The sequence below is a fragment of the Belonocnema kinseyi genome, chromosome 3, assembly GCF_010883055.1.
Source record: "Belonocnema kinseyi isolate 2016_QV_RU_SX_M_011 chromosome 3, B_treatae_v1, whole genome shotgun sequence".
NCBI lineage: Eukaryota > Metazoa > Arthropoda > Insecta > Hymenoptera > Cynipidae > Belonocnema > Belonocnema kinseyi.
The window spans coordinates 93,878,945-93,899,549 of NC_046659.1; the positions used below are offsets into that span (position 1 = coordinate 93,878,945).

Sequence of the window (20,605 nt, forward strand, 5' to 3'; positions counted from 1 at the left end):
GAAACATGAATCAAGTTATGTTTTTTACTATTGAGGAGCATGCATCTTTATGATTATTTTTTTAATATTTTGCTGAAAGCAGTTTAGGGTAGAAGCTGTACAAAATGTGCCACAATATGTGTTAATAACGCCGGAAGAGATTAAGAAACATTTTCTAGAGATATACAGCTCCATTGTATACTAAATTTAATCAGAAATATGCACATAACTCCGACGTAACAATTGTTTCAAATTATCCAACTCACGAATTCGGTAGTAGATATTGTCAATTTTTTAAATAAACGTGCATGAAGTGAGTAGCTTTTTTAAACAGCGTATATTGCTGTATTATTATGCGTTGATTATACGTTTATCACCATAAAAATTCCTGAGAATGTCATTGTCGATAAATGCATTAAACAATGTGTTTAAGTTTCAAAATTCTAAAAAATCCCAATGCACATATGAAAAAATTTCATTTTGAAATTGTTATAACACGTTTAATTTAAAAAATTTGTTTAACTATGCGAGAGGCTAAAAAAATTATAACGCCATTTGATTCTGCGGAAATTCTATATCATGTAATTGTTTATTTATACCACATTACCAGCTGAATACATAAAAAATAATTAAACGTATAAACTTTATGTAATTTTTAAAACTGAATCCAGTGGTTCTATTAACTCTTGCGTATCTCGAAATTTTAAACCAATTGTTTAAATGATTTAAAAATAATTTTTTCCTGAAAAATCACCCATTACTTTCAGCGCTATTTTCTGTGATTTTATAATAAATTCATTATTTTTGAAAAATGGGAAAAATGTGATTTTGATTGTTTAACCTTATATTTACAAAAAGGCCGATCTTCCAAATTAAACTGATTCGGTGTTGTCTTGAGTTGCAACACAAATGAGACACTGAATAGTGAGAATGCAATACTTGAAGTACTCTCATTTCGAGAAAAAAATTATATTTCGAGAACATACCAAATGGTTAGCAACAAAAAGATCCCACTGTTTTTCTGTGTTTGCCTCGTAACATGTTTCTGTTATTTCACTAATATATTTTATGTGAATTATAGAATTTTTTTATATCAATAATATTTTTCATGGCGCTCAATGTTTATGATAGAAAGTTTCAAAAAATATTCCTTTATTCAAAGAAGATGAGCTCTCGGATTCAAAGAAAATTTTCTTTAATTCAAGGATGCGTCTAGTTGTCCCAAAAAATTGACGGAGCTAAAAATGGGGATGAACTAGTGACTAGTAGGACAACTAGCCAAATTTTTCAAAAATATTAAACTCATCTTGAATTTCAGAACGTCGAGAATTTTAGTTAATTCAAAGAAATTATGTGCTGATCCAAGGAAATATTTGTGTTTTCGCGCAACATTTTTAATTTAGATAATAATATCTCCAATTTTTAAATAATTGTCTAACTCCTTGAATGACCGTTTACATGTTAAAAAATGGAACACTTTAGTATCATTCTTTAATTGAGCTTAAATTCTCTGACATTTATAAATATGTGAATATATTTAATACTAAATTTCATTGCAAACAATTTCAAACCCTTAACTATTTTACAGAAGTAAGTGTAAGAAAGTCAGAAAGTATAATTTTTTAAGAAAATCCAATTTCAGGAAAATATTTATTGTGAGCGGAGGCCGATTTTGACGATATTTTTTTGACAAGAATTAGATTTTTCCAACTATTTTGCATAAAGCTCTAGCAACTCTTGGTTTAAAAAAATAATCATTCGAATTTTAAAAACGTTTGATTTTTGCTCTCCTGAAAAAAATACTTTTGGCACTTACATTTTTTTGCCATGATATCCTTAATTTTCGGATATCTTCATGGCTATATATTCTTATAAAATCGATAGTATCTTATGAGGGGTAAGAGTGAGTACAAAAACTCCCCTTTTAAACAAATTTTTTTAAATTCAATTTTCCGGAAAGAAACTGTTTTTCAATGTAATCCCGTATTTGTAAAAAAAGTAAAAGTGAGTAGGAATACCCCCTTTCACCTATATTTTCATTTGACAGTGTTAAAATAAAAAAAGTATAAAATTTATGATTCCTTTACTCCGAATTGAATACTCTTCACGGAGAAACACGTATCATCTTAAAATATAATTTTTGTGTTAACGAACTGATGAATTCTTAAAAAGTGTATCGTTCTGGAAAATACAAATTTTCAGTACCGAAATTTCGGTCCAAACAGTGGTGGTAATGTAAATTAGGCCACATACTTTTCAAGGTCCCTGTGTAACGTAACTCAAGGTCAGGTTATTTACACTTGCTTGCCATTCTTTAAAGCATTCAACACTCTGAGTTTCGTAAACTTGATGGTGTCAAATTCTTGCTTTGTTTTCAAGTTAATTGACTTGATCTCAACTTTCTTGGATTTGACATTGACACTTTTCAGAGTTACCCAACTGTTATATAATTTCATTCATGTGGAGACACTGAGAGTTACATGGCTATTTATTGGTTAAATAAAAACGTAATAATAGCCATTCATCCCAATTTATAAATTCTCCAACCAGATACAATTGCCAGGTACAAAGTGCTAAATAATATTTCCAATTATCTTTTATTCGATTTCAAAAGATTTGTAAATCAAGTTAGGAATATAATGTTACGAGTACTGCTCGTGAAGCAGCCTTGCTGGAGCATCCGCACAGTCTATTAAATAGTAATTACCGCTCTTACACAACTAACCGCAGGTAATTATTACTGGGGTATTATACGCCAAAGATACGGAACTACATTGTGCGAAAAGAAAACCATAAAGTTTAAATATGCTCCCTCCAACTAGACACTTGAGATGTATGCTTTTTAAATTGTTGCACATGAAAAAAGTTACGTAAACATTTGTATTAAGATCAAAAGATGCAGAGTAAACTACATGCATGCAGCGTCTTAATTCTCTTTCGGATTTTATGCGAGAAAAGGGGTGGAATGAACGCGTTCTTCGCTTGAGTTATAATATAGTAAGAGATGTGTATGAAGCTAAGGAACCTACGTTTTGTTAAGTAATGCGCCCTCGATCACGTATGCAGCAAGAGTTTATAGCAGCGTAGGAGTCAGCGACGCGCTTCAGGAATCGCGACATAGTTACTCGATGCCAAGCCTAGGTGACGCATCTTCGCAAAGTTCTCTGCCACTGAAATCGGAAAAATGTAATAAAATTTTGAAAATGCAAATCGAATGTCTTCTGGAAATCTGAAAGAAAATTTAGAGATAAATTAGTTAGTTTTTGAACACGTCAATTGTGTATTTCAATTGTATATTAATGAAGTAAACTGCGTTACAATTTCAAAGGATAAGAATGATACAAGTGACACTTTAAATAATTTACTTTTTAAGGGATGAAAAAATTACAATGTGAAAAAACGAAAGAGTGTTATTTGTTGTCTAGTGCATCCCTAGTTATTCCGAATATTTTACTTTACCTCTGGATTTATTTTTTTGTAATCTTCTGTTAATTTAAAGTAGGGATTTAGTAAGAATAACCTATTACGTGAGCGTGGCCAACAACGCGTCATGTTAAAACTAAAAACGCAGTGCCATAGACCATTTTGTGTTGGCAGTTGCATCTGGTTTAAATATTTAAATTGCAGTTTAATTTTCTTTGATTTAAAGTGATATATGTTTGATTTATTTCCGAATATTATAAAGGATTCTAAAAGACTTCAAGGGATTTCAAGAGATTCAGAAAGATTCCCACGGACTTTACAGGATTATAATATTATAAGCGATTTCAAGGATGTTAAAAGTTTAAAGGGATTTCACGATATTATTTGTGATATATTCATAGAATTCTATGGATTTCAAGGAAGCTTCAAATGATTTAAAAAATTGCAAGCGATTCAAAGAATGGTTAAATCATCGACTCTAGATTTACTGGACGACAGCACATATGTAGATGAATAACAAAATCGTAATTTTTCATGAAATCGAAAAAACATTGTGTAAAATCTCAACCATCATTTTAAGATAAAATACGTGTCCACTTCCGAGCGGAAGTATTGCTATATTGAGGACGAAAAAGTTTGATTAGAAAAATTTATTGAGTCTTGAGGAAGCAAACGTGGTCTAAGAATTTTGAATTGCAATTTCACAGGTTTTACAAATCGGTTACAGGTAGAGATTGAAAATCGAATTTTCAGTTTTTCCTAAAAATAAAAACTTTCTCCCGAGATGAGAGAGAAGATAAATAAATAAAAATAACAAATGTTATTTAATAAACCCGCTTCAAACAAATATTGGTTATTTAGTTCTGTACTGAGACTCCTCGAACAGCTTTAAATTTTAGCATGTTTTACCAAAATAATTAGAAAGAGGAAATTTAAGCAATAAATTCTTTAGACCCCCCCCCCTCCCCAAAGCCTTACGTAATTAATGGACGCATTTAATGGTATCAACCTCATTATTTAATTAGTTTAACTGTAGGTTCATGAATGGGACTTTTTAAATTTAGAACATATTAAGAATAAGTACAAGCATAGTTCAATTATGATTGGCTGACTTGAACTGGCTATATCTACTGGTTGTCTGACAAATTCTCACAGTAGAACCAGAAAATCGTCCAGACAGCTTAATGGCATCTTGTAATAATATTTACAATTTTGTAACGCATTTTTACTGAAATAGTTATATAATTATTAGGTCATTGTTATATCATAATCATAGTTATATTTAAATTTGACATTTAAGTGACAGTGAATTATTCTTTGTTACAGGAGTTTCCGGATTGCGATAGGAAACGTTAGTCGCACATAATATACAACACAGGCCTTGAGAAGGCTTCAACTCGACATGGCCCTCGTAATGCACTATGTGGACCGGTTCCACGAGATTCTGGATAAAAATGCAGGTAATGTACTTTTCTTTCATTGCGTGAACTACTTTTGCTTACTAGCATTAAAATAACGTGGATTAAACATTAAGCGATTACTAATGCATTATTTAGAACTAAGAGGCTTAAAGTAAGAAAGTTCCAATTATTTTTAGGCAAAGAATATATTCTTCAAATAGATTCATACTTCTTAGGGAGAAAATCAAACGAAAATATGGAATACGAAACACAACCTTTTTAATTGTGTTTCTATTTGTTAGATACTTTGGCTTTTTTACTTCTCTTTTTGATTTGCATAAAAGGGGAGAATTTCTGAAAAATCAGCATTCCTTTTGGTGGAAAAATAATCGGCATTGATGTCCAAATTGGCAATTTGGTGATTTGCTATTTTTGTTTATATTTGAAGTGATCATTAAGTAGAGTGCCGCTTGTAAAAAATTGTTGAAAGTGGTCCAACCAGTCTTGTTAATTTGCATTTATGTATGTTCGAGTGTGGTAATTGAAATTATTATGTTCCAATCCTATCACGGCATTTTATATTCTTATGTACTATAATCTGATTCAGAGTTGTTTTCCTCTTTCTTTTAAACTTTAATTAGGGCCTTTGCAGGGGGTTGGGAGGGGAAGACGTCATAGTCTGAAGGTCACAGAGCATCGGCCCCTCCGCGACCTTCTCTTAGGTTGCACTCCGTCTAACTCCACTTTTTGTTCATTAAAATACCAACTACACCACTTCTTCAAGTGCCTTCAAATACTTTCATAAGAGTTTCTCTCTGGAAGAGCTAAAAATATACTTTCATCTATTTCATTGTTTACCTTGTAAAATGTTGCGTCGGGCCCAGAATTTTACAGCCTGAAATACTATCTGAATGGTGATTTAATTCTTCACAAACCTCTGCAGGATTTTTCTTCGGATAATTTTATATTAAATGAAGCATCTGCTTACCTGTAATTTAGTACTCTGTATTCCAGAGGAATATGTAGCCCCGAACGATTTCGAAGTCACAATAGATCCTTGCATTTGGTCAGTTTCGATGTGATTGCGCAAAATCTTACATCATTTTGATGTAAAAACGTCTGGACTTGATTCAAATGACGAAGTCATTTTTAAAGAACGGTTCTAATTGCGCCAAAATACGAAGAATGGTCCTTCAAACATATTGATGCGAAGAATCAGCTCAAAGGTGATTGCTGAGGATACTCTGCTTGTCCTTCTTTATCTCCTTTTTATTTATCTTTTACAGTTATTCCTTATGCACTGTAAAACCAGCTATCTCTTCTTTTGCGTGGTATCATTTTTTATGTCCTTTTTGTGAATTAGGTGTTTTCACTTCAACCATCAGCTAACTTCATTTTGTTCAAAGCTGAGGGGAAAACAATGGATCATATGCATGGAACAAAACTTTCTTTCTGTAATATCTTTGGTATTAATGATCATCATTATCATTTTATTATTTCATTAAATAGTAATTAAAAAATAAAAACTATTTTTTAAATACACTTACATAGAAAAAATGAGCTTTTACGAAGATATGAGCAAAATAGGGCAAAAATGAACTGAATCCCATGTATTTGGTCCCTTGTTTTCCCCTCAGCAATCTACGACGTGAAGTTAGCTATTGATTACAAGTGAAAATACCTAATAGGATAACTTCATAATGTTATTTTTAATTAAAAACGAATTAACGTGGGTTCCCACCCATGGTCTCATGTTCCCAGTGGGCACACACGTTAAAGAACATCCTTAGAACGGCTTAAAAATGTCCTAAGTCAGTCCATATAACGTCCATAAATATAAAATGTTCCAGAGACGTTTTAAAGACGTATTTCGAACATAAAACGTTTTTAAAACATTATTTGGTCTGACTTAGGACAGTTTTTTAAACGTTCACATGACGCCTTTTGACTTGTACGTCCAAGAAACGTTTTTAGGACGTTCCAATTACGTTCTAAAATTTTGTGCCCACTGGGTTATTACCACTCGAGACTGTTTTTTTCTGAGTCTTATTTCAATACCTGAAATTACCCCTGGAATCATACATTCTTTTTGCAATGTATTTTCCACGAAGGAATGGTGAGGAGAATCTCAAACTATGTGTTTGATAAGCAGAGGTGGGACGAGCAACGTCCAAGAATTCGGTAATGTTTGCCGCGAATGGAATTCCGTGAGCAGACCCATGCACATGCGCAGTGCTGTTTGCGGTATCACGTATTATACCCACTTCCCTATGTTATATTTGGACCATTCTGACATCTCGATGCATATGTAGGTTATGTTCACTTGTGTTTTTATTTTATTAAAGTGTATATCGCGTTACTCAATTAAAAACGAGAAGGAAAATGGCATCAAAAATACGAGTAGTATCTATAAGGTATAAGTACTTTAATGAAATTATTATAATCATTTGTGGAGTACGCAAGTAAGAGATAAAGTTAATTTCAGTTAACAAAATATTGTAAGTCATTATGTTCAAAAACACAAGTTAAAAACTTCCAACGCGTGTTGACATTGTTGAAATGGCAACCGACAGTGCGCATGTGCGCGAGTCTGCTCACGGATTTCTATTCTTGGCTAACTTTAACGAATTCTTGGACGTTATTCGTCCTACTCCCCACTTACAGGGATACACTCCTCACTAATCCTTCGTGGTATTTTCCTGAATTAATGCAAATCTCATTCATTTGTTTTTTATAATATCTTTTAGTTCTCTATGATCAATAATTTCATCGGCATACAAAAAAAGTGATCTGCCCGACAGACTACATTAGCATATCTATATGTTTTTGGGGACGCTGAATTCGAATCCGGTGTCCAAATAACCAAGTTGGCTCGTATTTTCTGAAAAACGAAAAAATAGACGTAAAATCGACAAAAACATCGATTTTTCAGGTATATTTTTGCAAAAAAAAATACATTTTCTCGCCCGGTGGACTTAAACAACATATCCTTATGTTTTTGGGGTCACTAATTCTGAATCCGGGGTTCAAATAACCCAGTTGGCTCATATTTTATCAAAAAACGCAAAATTAAACATAAGATCGACGAAAGCCTTTAAATCTTTACCTTCCTCGACTGGGATTGTCGTTCACTGTAGATTCCCTTTGCATCTCACGTTTCGGGGTTTTCAATTTGCGTTAGTCTCCTTACATGGAAATAGTAAAATTTTTTGTAAATAAGTTCTATTTACTTTTAGTGTTACCCAGGAACAACGAAGTGGACGTAATAAATTCTGTTCCCTTTGGGGTGCTTTATTACTGTGAGTCCCCTTGCCTCTCACGCTTATAGGGTTCTTTTTTTTCTTTATATCGCTTGTATCGAATCTTTTTGTCCCTTAAAAGACCTACGTAGTGGGTTTCGCTTTCGTCTGGTACCTTGAGTGACTTGATCTCGTTTTACACTGCAACAGTAGTCAGCGATCATGTTGATATCCCAACATCCTTGATATCGCCTCTCCATCTCTTTTATATCCTGGTGGAAACGTTCGCCTTGCTGTTCACTAAAGTCTCCCAGGTTGTCTGGAAACTTATTTATATGCGAATAAAGAAAATGTAGCTTCAAATTCATAAGGCAGCCTAGTTTACCAAAGAATGTTACCATTTCTAAAGCCACATTTTGATAGCCTGGACTTTTCTTATTACCTAGAAAGTTTTTTACAACATTTTTAAAACTAAGCCAGGCATTTTTTTCAGTGCTATACATTTTTGTAATGAATTCTGGATTCTGCAACATTTTTCTTATCTGCGGTCCATCGAAGATCCCCTATTTTAATTTTGCTTAGAAGAGTCAATGAATAGCCGCCAATTTTTCGGATTATACAGTCCAGGTTTCATTTTTTCCATTAATCCGTCAATGTTTTTACAATAGACTAATTTTCCATGATCATTTTCTTCAGAAGTAAAAAACTGTCTAAACTCTTTTTCCCTACTTCTGTAGAAACTTGATTTAACTCCTTTAGCTAATAAGTTCTTCTTTTTCAAAACGGAAGCAAGATACTCTGAAGCATCTTTAGAGAGACCGAGATCTCGCGATAAATCATTCAATTCTTCAGATGTAAATAGCTTAGGAACTGTATTCTTCTCATTGTCTGGTATGTACACTTATGTAATAACATCGCTTCTTTCATCATTATCCTCGTCATTACTATAATCTGAAATGTCACTTTCATCACGATCAACATCGAAATCTTCATCAGTACTTTTATTTTCTTCTGCTTCAGTCGTCTATCTGTCAAGTGACAAATTTTTTGAGTTTTTTGTAACATCGTTATTTTCAACAGATTTAGTGACGCTAGGTACATCAGGATATTCGCTAGCACTTTTCTTTTTTCTATTAATTCCTGTCAAGTTTGTCATACAAAAGTAGCACTCCTCTTTCCGAAGAGGTTTCCTCGATGTCGTAGGTTCTTGAATCTTAAGGGTTTTCTTAGTTCCTTCTCTGTCTTTCAATCGATTGAATGCCTTATAACAAGCACTGCAAATTTTGTGAAGAACCCAATTTTCACTTTGGTTTTGAACTTCCATACCAAAATAGCTTTTATAAATTGTTCTTAGGTCATCGCTGATTACTCTTTGATTTTCAAAAACCTCAAATTTACCACATACGTAGCAAAATGCATCTGGATCACCCACACAATTATACGCTATAGTGGAAGTGGATAAATTAGAATTGAAACAGCGCTTAGAAAACATGATCTGTTTTGATTTGAGAGTTTATAGTAATAGTATAAGTATAGTATAGTAAACTAGTGATTAAAAACATAAAAAAAAGAAACTGATAATGGTTTTTAAAACTGTGCTGAAGTCACATTAAGAAGCACGGTTAAAGAGATTGTCACCACTGTCTTCTTTACTAACGTGAAGTTCGAGCGCGATCTTTCATTTGTTTCTTTCACAGTCATTTGTTTCGGCGTGAATTTGCGATTTTTCAAAAAAGTATGAGCCAAATTGGTTATTTGGGCCTCAGATTTGAATTCAGCGACCCAAAAGACATGTAAATATGTTGGTTAAGTCCACCGGGCGAGAAAAAGTTATTTTTTTTTTGCAAAAATATACCTGAAAAATCGATGTTTTTGTCGATTTTACGTCTATTTTTTCGTTTTTCAGAAAAATTCGAGCCAACTTGGTTATTTGGACACCAGATTCAAATTCAGCGACCCCAAAAACATATAGATATGCTAGTGTAGTCTGTCGGACAGACCACTTTTTTTGTGTGCCTGTGTTATTATATAGAGGAGAGTACTCGAATATGAGATATTCTCGTAATATGAGAAAACGGGGTATCACCTAAACTAAGAGACCCACTCTGTTGGTTCTATCACTAACTTGTAGCCCTTGAAGAAAGAGTAATTTCGTGGTATAGTCCATTTTTCATTGGGTTTCTAAAGTTTATAGGTGAACTTTTTGTGAAATCGATGGTGGTCGAGTTCTTGGAAAGGAATTCTTTAAACCCTATTTATTATTCATGAAATATGTATTTAGCAGTAAAATTTGTCTGGAGTGATGGGGATTGAATAACTAAGTAGGAAAATATCGATAGTGTTGAAGTTTTTCATTGTACAGGTCAGGCATAGTAAGTGCATATTTGCACGGTGTGGTTCTCATAATATGAGATACCTGTGGTTTTTATAACACTGTGGCTGCGCGGGGGAAATTGTGTACAAAAATGTTTATGACTACTGCAAAAACTAAATATATCTGAATATCAGTAAATTTATACTTCGCAAACATAGAATGAAGTTTTTCATTAAAAATAATACTTTATTTTGCATTTTATTAGCTATTTCCTGGGGTATCTTATATTATGAGAATAGTTTGACGAGTTTGGAAAAAGCACTTTTTTACATTTTTTGTATTTTCAGCATAAAAAAAATTTGTAATAAAATTTTTTATTTGAGCTTCTTCTGACAAACTAAATTTCCTTTAAAATGACCTAAATTACTTTTAAATTCAGTAGATAGAATTCCGACAATCACGCCAAACAGAGTTGGTATCTCATATTTGAGTACTCTCCTCTACTATCCGTATCGTATGCTTCATCAAAAAATGGAAAATCATAATGATCATTTTCATTGTTTCCTGCATGTTGACGTACGTGAAACTGATACTGGTAACACGATAATATCTGTTATTTCATAGTTCTGGAAACTTGACTTCATTTGCTTGCCGTCAATGTACGTTTTTTAGATATGAATGTAATTATTTTGTATATAAATAATATCATTCGAAAGCGATATTTGTATATGTAAATCGTTTCTATTTAGTCGTATAATTATTTTAAATGTTATTTTTGCCTTTTTATAATTTCCATCCTGCACCTTCAGTTTTATCAATTTCAACCCAACACTGAAAAAAGGGATTACTGGTACCAAGTGAATTTTACTTGGCTAAAGTAAGTGAAAGTCCTATTTCTTTTCAAAGAAACATTTATTAGAGGCAAATAATTACGACCTGTTGATCGAAGGGAAATATTTCTTTGAATCAAAGAAATATTAATTTAAGATAAAAAATATACATTTTATAACAAATGAATGATTCATTGTTGGAAATGAATGTCGCATGAATTGGAATTTGAGATGGACTTTGACATGGGGAAATATGAATTGAAGGAAAGAAATATATTTTAAGGTCAAACAAATATTTTATATGCTCAAAAAACTATTTCCCCGCAGCAAATTTCTGAATATTTGAAGCACAAAAATATATCTCTTGATTCAAAAAAATATTGCTTTGGCCTAGACAATTCGCGATTGCAGTAAAGTAGTTAGTTCTTCAATTGTAGTATACATATTTTCCTAAATAAGCGACTGGATTCTTTTAACCTAAATTATAATTATCATTGTTATTAATATAAATATTTAATTTAAACAAATCACATAATTTTAAATCTTGATGAACCTCAGACAAATTCGATGAAAAATCCACCACCAACAGGAATTGAACTTAGGTCCATCGAGTGTAAAGTCTACAACGTTGACCACGACGCTAACGTGACATGAAAATTTTTAGGCGGAAAACCGTATTTAAACTTCACCATAAATGCCAAAGGAATACTTCTTTGAATCAAAAACATGGATATTTAATTTAACAATGTATTTTTTTAATCTAAAGAAGCATTCAATTGAAACAAATGACGCCAAATCGTTAAGTTTATGACTTAAAAAAATGATTACTTCGTTGGAATAAATGTTTATTTGTTATGAATAATTTAATTCTAGTAATCAAATGAAATATTTTCTTTCACTGAAGAAATAAGAATTTATGTAAACTCAATACCTTTTTCATCTGAATAAATGCTCCATTGCTATAAATGCATGAACCCTTTGTGAAAAAATATATACTGTAATTCAATTAATATTATTTTGAATTAAATTATTTCTTTGATTTAAATAAACCTAAATTTTTTATTCAAGTATGGAAAAATGATTGATTCAAACGTGTCCCGAATCAGTTCAAAGAATCGACCTCTTTGAATCAAATATATATTTCTTTAAACGACAAATCACATTTCAACGAATCTAGACCTTTTGAATTTAGAAAACCATTTTCTTAAATGTAAGAAATATGTATTTCAATCAAGAAAATATAGCCAAAGAATTCATTTTTTAGATCAACAAAAGATATATGCCTGGTTTAAATAAAAATTACTTCTGTTAAAGAATATTTTCTTGATGCTAAGAAATAGGATTCAGGTAAATTCATTTACTTGGTGCTAAGAATTATTTTTTTCAGTGAAGATGAGAATGTTGTGTGAATTTAAATCAAACATTGAAAAGCAGACGCCTATGCTTCTGCATACACCTTACGGAAAGAAAATCACATCTTCCCGTCAGAAAGAAAGAGCGTTGCTCTCGCTGACAAGGTCCTTTCTGCGGCAACAGATTAATGAGTTTACCCTTGAGATTTTTTATCTGAACATTGTACTTTTCATGATTAATGGTCCTCCCATTATTGAACATTTGCTTCCCTGTTTCTTTCTTCTTCTTAATTTTAACTTCTTCATTGCTTTTGCTGTTTTTATTTAGTTATAGTTATTAGTTATATTGTAAAGCAACATAAAATATTTTTCAAGATTATTAACAATAATTATACTTAATTATACAGTATAATTATTACAATTGAAAAAGGTGGAAAAAATTACTAATCTAAGATCAAAGTTACTAATTCTAGACACAAAATGTCACAAAAAGTTACTGCGGTTCACACAAAAAGAGGCCTGTGAAGTGAATAGAAACACTTATTTACTCAGAAAATTCGATTCAATTACACATTTGTTTAATAGGCTTGCATTTACAGAAGTAGATGAAATTCGATTGCTGAATCAGGGATTAAATATCAACCTAATTCTATTTTATTTGTTTTTTAAACTTATTTATTGTATAAATTTAATGAATGACTTCATCTGTATTTAAAAATTTTAATTTAAAAATTGAAAATGTACAGAAAAATGTTATTTATGTCCATTATAGAAGAAAGGAGAACTAAAATTCTATAAATGTGATAATTAATTTTAATTTAATAATAAAATTTAATGGAATATCAAGTGAAACGCTTTCGCAACTGTCTTTTAATGGCAAAAATAATTTTATTGGGAAGCAAGAAACGAAAATTGTTTTTTACAAGAACTACAACATAACTATTTTTCAACACTTTCGTAGCCTTATTGAAAACGTTCTGTTTAGTTTTTACCCATGTACTAAATTTATCTTAAGCTCAGAAATGACTATTTTAAAAAAAGAGTTATAAAATCGATTTTGGAAGAGAGCTGAGGGCTAACTTTAGACCAAATATTTTAGGTTAAAATTTTCTTTTTAGCAATAGTTATTTAGATTTGTATGTTTTTGCTTTCTCTTTAGGTAAAAGTTGGAATTCTAAATGAATTATTATGCTGTTGTATATATCAGACATATATATATAATTTAATTTTTTGTATATAAAATCTCAAATGATATAGAGAAATATGACTAAAGTGACCTTTTCCTTTAAAAAGAGATACTATAGTGATCATTTCTTTAAAAAAGTGACTAAAAATGACTTGAATGACTGGAGCAGCGCTGAGATTATACTTTATCTCTTCGTGTTTCCTTATTAAATTCCTAAGCAAAAAGCAAAACATTGTGTTATATTCCTAAATTATTCTCTCCAGAATACTCTTTTTTCTACTTGAACAACTAATCGTGAGTCGAGCTTCCTCACCCGATTAAAGATTACGAAAGAATGGTGGAATTATTTTGCAAGGTTAAAACAGAATGAAAGAGAGGTGGTTCAAGGGCATGGAGTAACTTCATTTTTCGATCGATCATAGGCGTAGAGTTTTCATTGAAATTGTTTAACTTTTTTAAATAAAATAAAATAATTACTCTATTTATTTTAATTTTTAGACTCAAGGACGACAGATTGGTTCTTGATGAGCTCACCCTTCCCAACGCTATTCGCTTGCCTATCTTACGTATACATAGTCAAAGTTCTGGGACCCAAATTGATGGAAAATAGAAAACCTTTCCAGCTACAAAACGTACTCATATTCTACAATCTATTTCAAGTTGTGTTCTCGTCATGGCTCTTTTACGAGGTAAACTTCGGATAAATACATAATTTATATTTTTAACTTTAACCACAATTTTACTCTGAAAGAAATACCACTGATTCGTGAGAACTATCTTAACGAATTTGGTAACTCTGATCAGAGAAACAATTCTAATTTTTTAAGCAAACAAAATATGAATAGTACATTGAACTGGATTTAGCAAACTGGTTTTTAGCTTTTTTTAACTTTTTTTTTAAGCTTTTTATTTTTTTTTTTAGACTAGATGATCAAACTCGGGATAAAGATAAAAAATCTTCTGATATAAAAATCTACATAATGCTGGAAATTAAGGAATTAATAAAAGTAAAATTTCGGCCATTCCATACAAAATAGTGTCTGCTTTTCCTCTTAAGCTCAAAAACCTTAGAATTCCAAACACGCTCAGTTCGCTTATATTTGCATAATCAGATTGCCGACCAAAATTTATGAAACATCCGAGACCAAAATTTATGAAGGTTCCGAGATAAAAAATTATAAAGTTCTGCGAGTTTGATTGTCTTGTCTGCGACCGACGAAAGTCAAAGGGCAAATAATATTTCTTTTGGCGATGCAGTGTCTGATGGGCGGATGGTGGAGTCACTATAGCTTTCGCTGTCAGCCGGTGGATTATACCAACAGCCCTACTGCTCTCAGAGTAAGTACATTGTTATCTAGTTTACAGGAGACGCCTCGACTATGAACAACGATTTACCAACGAGATTACTATGGACTATCAACTGCCTGCAGGGCTGGGATCTTAATTTTTGGATCGCTGAAACCTATAGTTTTATAGTTGCGTGGCTTTTCTGCCTACATGTATTGCCTTTTTTGAAATTTCTTGTCTTGTTTCAGCCGCTTAATCTATTCTGCTCGCGCATGCATTTCTCCTAAAATACATTGCTTATAATAGTAATAGTGTAATTGCTATTAGTGAATTTGAAGTAAGTTCCATTTACAGACTTGATGAAAACATCTCCAAATCATAATGTACCAGAATTGACTTCTGATAGGTCGATACTTTTATTGGTAGTGGCGATATATTTATTGTATTTTAGGAATATCCTTGCGATTATGTATGCGCGTGCAGACGCTCTTAACCTTTCAAATGAGTGGGCTAACAATTAATTATTGTAGAATGTAGCGACGTGGGAGAAATACTAGTTCGTTTTAGGATACGATGTAAAGTTGGTGGTTGTCAATACTGCATTTATTGGACGTGCAATTTCATTGTGTAAACTTCCACGTCGCTCTAATAAGATTTTCAGGATGTAGTACATTTCTCGATAACATTGAAGCCCTTGTATCTTTTGGCTAATTAAATAGTCTTTTGGACCAAAACTTCGCATTTCGTGGCAAAGATCTAAACTCTACTCATTTGAAATTTCTGTAAAACTTTACTATGTTAGATCTTTAGACGTTAATTCACTCATACAATGAGTTATAAACATTAGTTCGAGCCGATATAATTGTATTGAAACATTACGTACAAATTAATTATCACTCTAAAATACACGACCTTCACACGTTTCAAGTTCCAGTCTGTAAGATTTCAAGGTCTTGTGAGTTCATCACGCATATTTTATTATCTCGGGATTGCATACATTTTTTATAGTAGTACAGTTTTAACAACTTTTTTATTATATTCAAAAAATTATAAGACCTATAGTATACGATTCGATTTTGACCAATCCCTAATGTTGAGTCACATTTTAGAGGAAAAAGATACGTTTTTATGATTGTTGCTGGAACGGAAGCAATTTTTTATGAAGAATGAGATAACAGTTTCTTTGTACAAATCCATATCTTTAGATTTATTTTTAAAAAATCGTTTCCGGTCTTATTTAAAATTACAACTTTCTAGTTTAACTGCGAATTAAAACTTTCACGTAATTAATAAAATATCGTACATTTCTTAAATTAAACATTTAGATATATTTCTTCTCTTGATGTTGACTTCGAAAAAGTGTTTATAAAAGTATTCATAAAATTATCTATGTATGCCTCTTCTTACATACAAAATATCATTCCCATTCTGCAACAAACATCCTTTTTGTTTCAGTTTAAGTCATATTAAAAAAAAACCATTTTCTAAAACTTTCATTTCCATGAGAAATAGAGGGATTTGACTGTTGCGGGCATCATGAAAATTTTTGATTTCCAAGAAAGCATTAGATTTTAATAGAACAATGATAATTAATAAAATGACGTCTTCTCTTAAATTACTGACAGAGTTTATACTCTCATAATTGTCTCTATTCTTTTCAGTACTTGAAACAAAATACTGAGATTTCTTTTTAAGAAAAATGGAACCTAACTGCTTCGAATTTAGAGAAAATACCCTGATTTTTTCATAGTTTTTTGACCAAAAATCGTTTAAGGACGTCTGAAATTTGATACTTTGCGGAATTTAGTAGACTTCGGTTCTTAGTTGTTGAGTTCAGAGTTTATTATAACACTGCGATGTACAAATTCAAGCATACAATAGTTACGACTTTTTGGTACAAGAGAAAGAACGAGAACGTTGAGCATAATCATACTTGGTGCGTTTGGCGAATAGCATGCAATTTATTACGTGCGTTACGTTGGCACATGAAATTCGCTTTACATCACCTCGGTTCCGAAACGACCTCGTCCAAGAGGCATAGGCAGGTATGCACCTGTATGTTGGTGTACATATCCACCAATACAAACGTGACTGTGCATACACCATCACATACATTATTACTTGTACCAGTGACATATTCCTAGTTAGTGTATCTGAATCTGTTTGCTCTTTTATTTGCCACGCGAAACGACATTTTGGTAGCCTTATAAAGAACAATTTGGTGCTCATGATATCGAGGTTTGGTGGATAATAGAAAAGGGTGCAGTGAGGTGGTGTTCATAGTTTTTCTGACTATGATCGGTCAATGGCCTTTGGGCGGTTGTGGTTGCAGATAGGAATGTCCGGATGGCTGAACGGGGAGTATTCTCTAAGGTGTCAGCCGGTAGACTACAGTGAACGACCCCAAGTAATAAGGGTGGGTTTATTCTAGTAACGCATTTTAACATTATCACTCAATCCTCAAGAACTCGTTCACTATCCGCATGCATCCTAATTAAGTCATCATGAAGAGGGAAAAACGCAGAGATGCTCTATTAGAACCTAAAGAAAAAATGTTAGAACAAAGATATTAATCTATTGAGAAAAGTTTTATAGAAGAAACGTATAGCAGCAGAAGTAAGATGAAAACATGAAAAATTCTGTGAAAAATTCAGATGCATGCACTTCGATGCTAATATTTTTGCAAAAGAATAAACTTGACTTGTGATTGCATGTAGAAGTATACCGTATTTTCTAGAAGAATATTTATGTGTACTTAGGCAACGTGAAGCAAAAACTAAGAAATCAATTCCAATTTAATGTCATTAGAACTATTTTCCCAGAGCGATTCTTTCCCTCTTCGTAAAACGAATCCAATAACATATATGTTTTAAGAAATGTATTCCACAATTTTAGACAAGCAAAGTATACTTCATATAACTTTTCTAATTGAAGAAAAAAAATCAATTTTTTTATTATTATTGATGCCATACAATAGGAGAGAATACCTACTACATGCCTGATTTTTTGCTCCAGCAATATATTAACGCTTTTGTCTAGTAACTAGGTGAAGGTATTCCCGTTCTCTATTGTATGTTTGACATAATAGACACATGTCACTTGTAACTATAGACTTGCATTTTTATACCTCATCAAATTCAGTAAATATGTAAACTGCATTCATAACTGTGCTATGCATCTTCCTTTCAAGTATTTCCAAGTTAAATTACTCTTAACTTTGCATTCGACAAGATTAATTACAATTTTAAAAATAAAGACTTGCAAAGCATCGATTGTCCTTAAGCTTAACCTCCCATTTTTGAACTACGTTCGAAGCACATTCACAGTAGATTAGCAACAGGAAGTGATAATCATTAATGAAAATTTTCCAAACTTTGCTTGCATAAGGTTCTTGGACTACATACTGTACGTCACATTTTCGCCTTTATTTAATTATTGTCATCATCAGATACTCTTAATTTACTTCACACGCACAAACAAACTTCCTTTGAAATTTATCTGATTTATATATGCAAATTTATACACGCGCTTCATGACAAATACCTGAACAATAGATTGAGAATTACACGTCATTCTACCAATTCTCACTGATTTTAAGGAAATAATTCCTGAATACCAATTTCATTCCAATGACTCAATTTGTTTACATTATACTCTGCATAAACATACAACGCAGTGAGAAACTAAATGCAACGTGGTGGAATTCCTCTAGATCGGATATTTGTTACTTTTTTTTTATTTAAATTTTAGTTCATAAATTAGCGGAAATAATAAGTTCAGGTGATCACACTTTGGCCAATGTAGCTTGAATGTTAAGTTACACTTCACGAGTTGGATTAACTGTGTATATTTATAGCTGCACTTTGAGTATTAGCTTGTTAAATTAAAAATTGTACCTGCCTGCACATGTAAAGAACTGTAAGACGTTTTTGATGTAGGCACACATGATCATATTTTGATCGTGCTAACACAAAAGTAGTTAGACACTCTTGCTTAATGCAATTAATACCACATAACACGCTGCAGATAAGTATTATAGCTCCTCTATTTGCACAAAAGCACTGACTCACGACATTAGGTTCGATCTCTGGCCATGACTACATATTACTTGTAATTTGTATGCATGGCCACGACATTAGAAGTTCGCACAACGAGTACCTACATACCTGACACGACAACACAGTAGCACCATGCACTGTATTTACTGAATTATTATTCTAGTTTTACTTTTCTGGGGTAAACTCGGGAGAGTTGACGCCACTTGTATACATTTTTACACCATCACAAACCAGTTGCATTCTACAAAGAATTATATGCATTAAGAACAACACTTTTATTGCCTAACTATTTTTTTTTAATTAGATTGATCTAGTTCATTTTTTATGGTTATTTAAATATTTCCATTTATCTATTTCTCGCTCTCCGAGAGCTACTTTGCATAGATTCTTTTAAAGAATTGTTTTGTCTAACTTTTTCTTTCTTTTTTCTTTCTTATTTAAATTGATCATTTTTTCTAAAGTTGGACTCCATTTCACAATATTAATAATTAGTTTGCCCACTCTAGATGGTCCACGCCTGCTGGTGGTATTACTTCTCTAAATTTACTGAATTTATGGACACGGTGAGTAAATACAGAATTTGATGAATTTAACATAAAAAGCTAAAAAATGATATTGTAAGTTTTATATCTGGTAACATCCGATTCATACATAAAAAACAGGCGAATACAAAGATTTACAGTTATTTAGAGAAAAATATTGTTTTAATACCGCTAATTAAAAACTAGTTATATTTATAATCGGTAGGTATATAAATTAAAGATTCCCGCGCACGTCTTTCAATGAGAGGCGGGTTAAAATGTATATCAGTATAGGACTAAAAAATACAATATTCCTTATTTGAAAACCTTGTAGCGTCAAGGATTCACGTGTTTAGTTTTCTACATACGTTTAAATACTAGTCGTTACTTTTCATTTTTATTTATTCCACATGATATTAGCTAGTTGCCATTTTAATATTCTTATTTAATTTCAAGAAGTTAAAGCGTGAAATATTGTTCAGATTAAATATTTTAATTTAATAAGTGTTTAACGTTATTTCAGTGATTTCGATAAGAGGGAAGATTGGCACATCTCGTTAAAATAGACTTTAATATAGACAAAGTTAAAACAATCACCGGATATCGGCGTTACAATTCATTGTTTATTGCTCAGTCTCTATAAATATAGTGCAATATTTACTTCTAAGTGACAAGAAATAATTTAATTTCATATTTTTGGTCTCAGTAGCATATTGAATAGCAAACTACCATGAATTATTTTAATTTTGAGACAAAGGGTTGCATAGAGAATATTGAACATTTATTGTACGAGGTGTGTTCAAAAATTAAGGTGACTTTTCAATTTTCGCGGGCTACGTACTCCAGTGCTCTAAAACTCTTGAAATGTTGACAGTTGCATACGGTGAGTCTACTCTGAGTAAGAAAAATGTGTATAAGTGGTACAGTCTGTCAAGTTAAAGCGTGGGTGGCTTTACTCGCAGTCGGTAAGGTGTATCGACATGATTTTGGTGTCAAAATATTAAGAAGAGCTCCCT

The 20,605-nt window shown here is 32.0% G+C and overlaps 1 protein-coding gene across 7 annotated transcripts in view; it reads left to right on the forward strand.

Moving 5' to 3' along the window:
- The window catches only part of LOC117170274 (elongation of very long chain fatty acids protein AAEL008004-like), a 129,777-nt gene that overhangs the window by 102,871 nt on the left and 6,301 nt on the right, over positions 1-20,605 (forward strand). For 5 of the 7 annotated variants that reach the window (XM_033356936.1, XM_033356937.1, XM_033356938.1 and 2 more), the window contains 5 exons: positions 4,729-4,862; positions 14,222-14,412; positions 14,981-15,061; positions 17,343-17,426; positions 19,575-19,631. In XM_033356936.1, coding sequence (XP_033212827.1) covers positions 4,805-4,862; positions 14,222-14,412; positions 14,981-15,061; positions 17,343-17,426; positions 19,575-19,631 — 471 coding nt within the window. In that variant the 5' untranslated portion in view covers positions 4,729-4,804. The remainder of the gene's footprint in view (positions 1-4,728; positions 4,863-14,221; positions 14,413-14,980; positions 15,062-17,342; positions 17,427-19,574; positions 19,632-20,605) is intronic. The other 2 variants (XM_033356941.1, XM_033356940.1) reach the window with 2 other exon arrangements.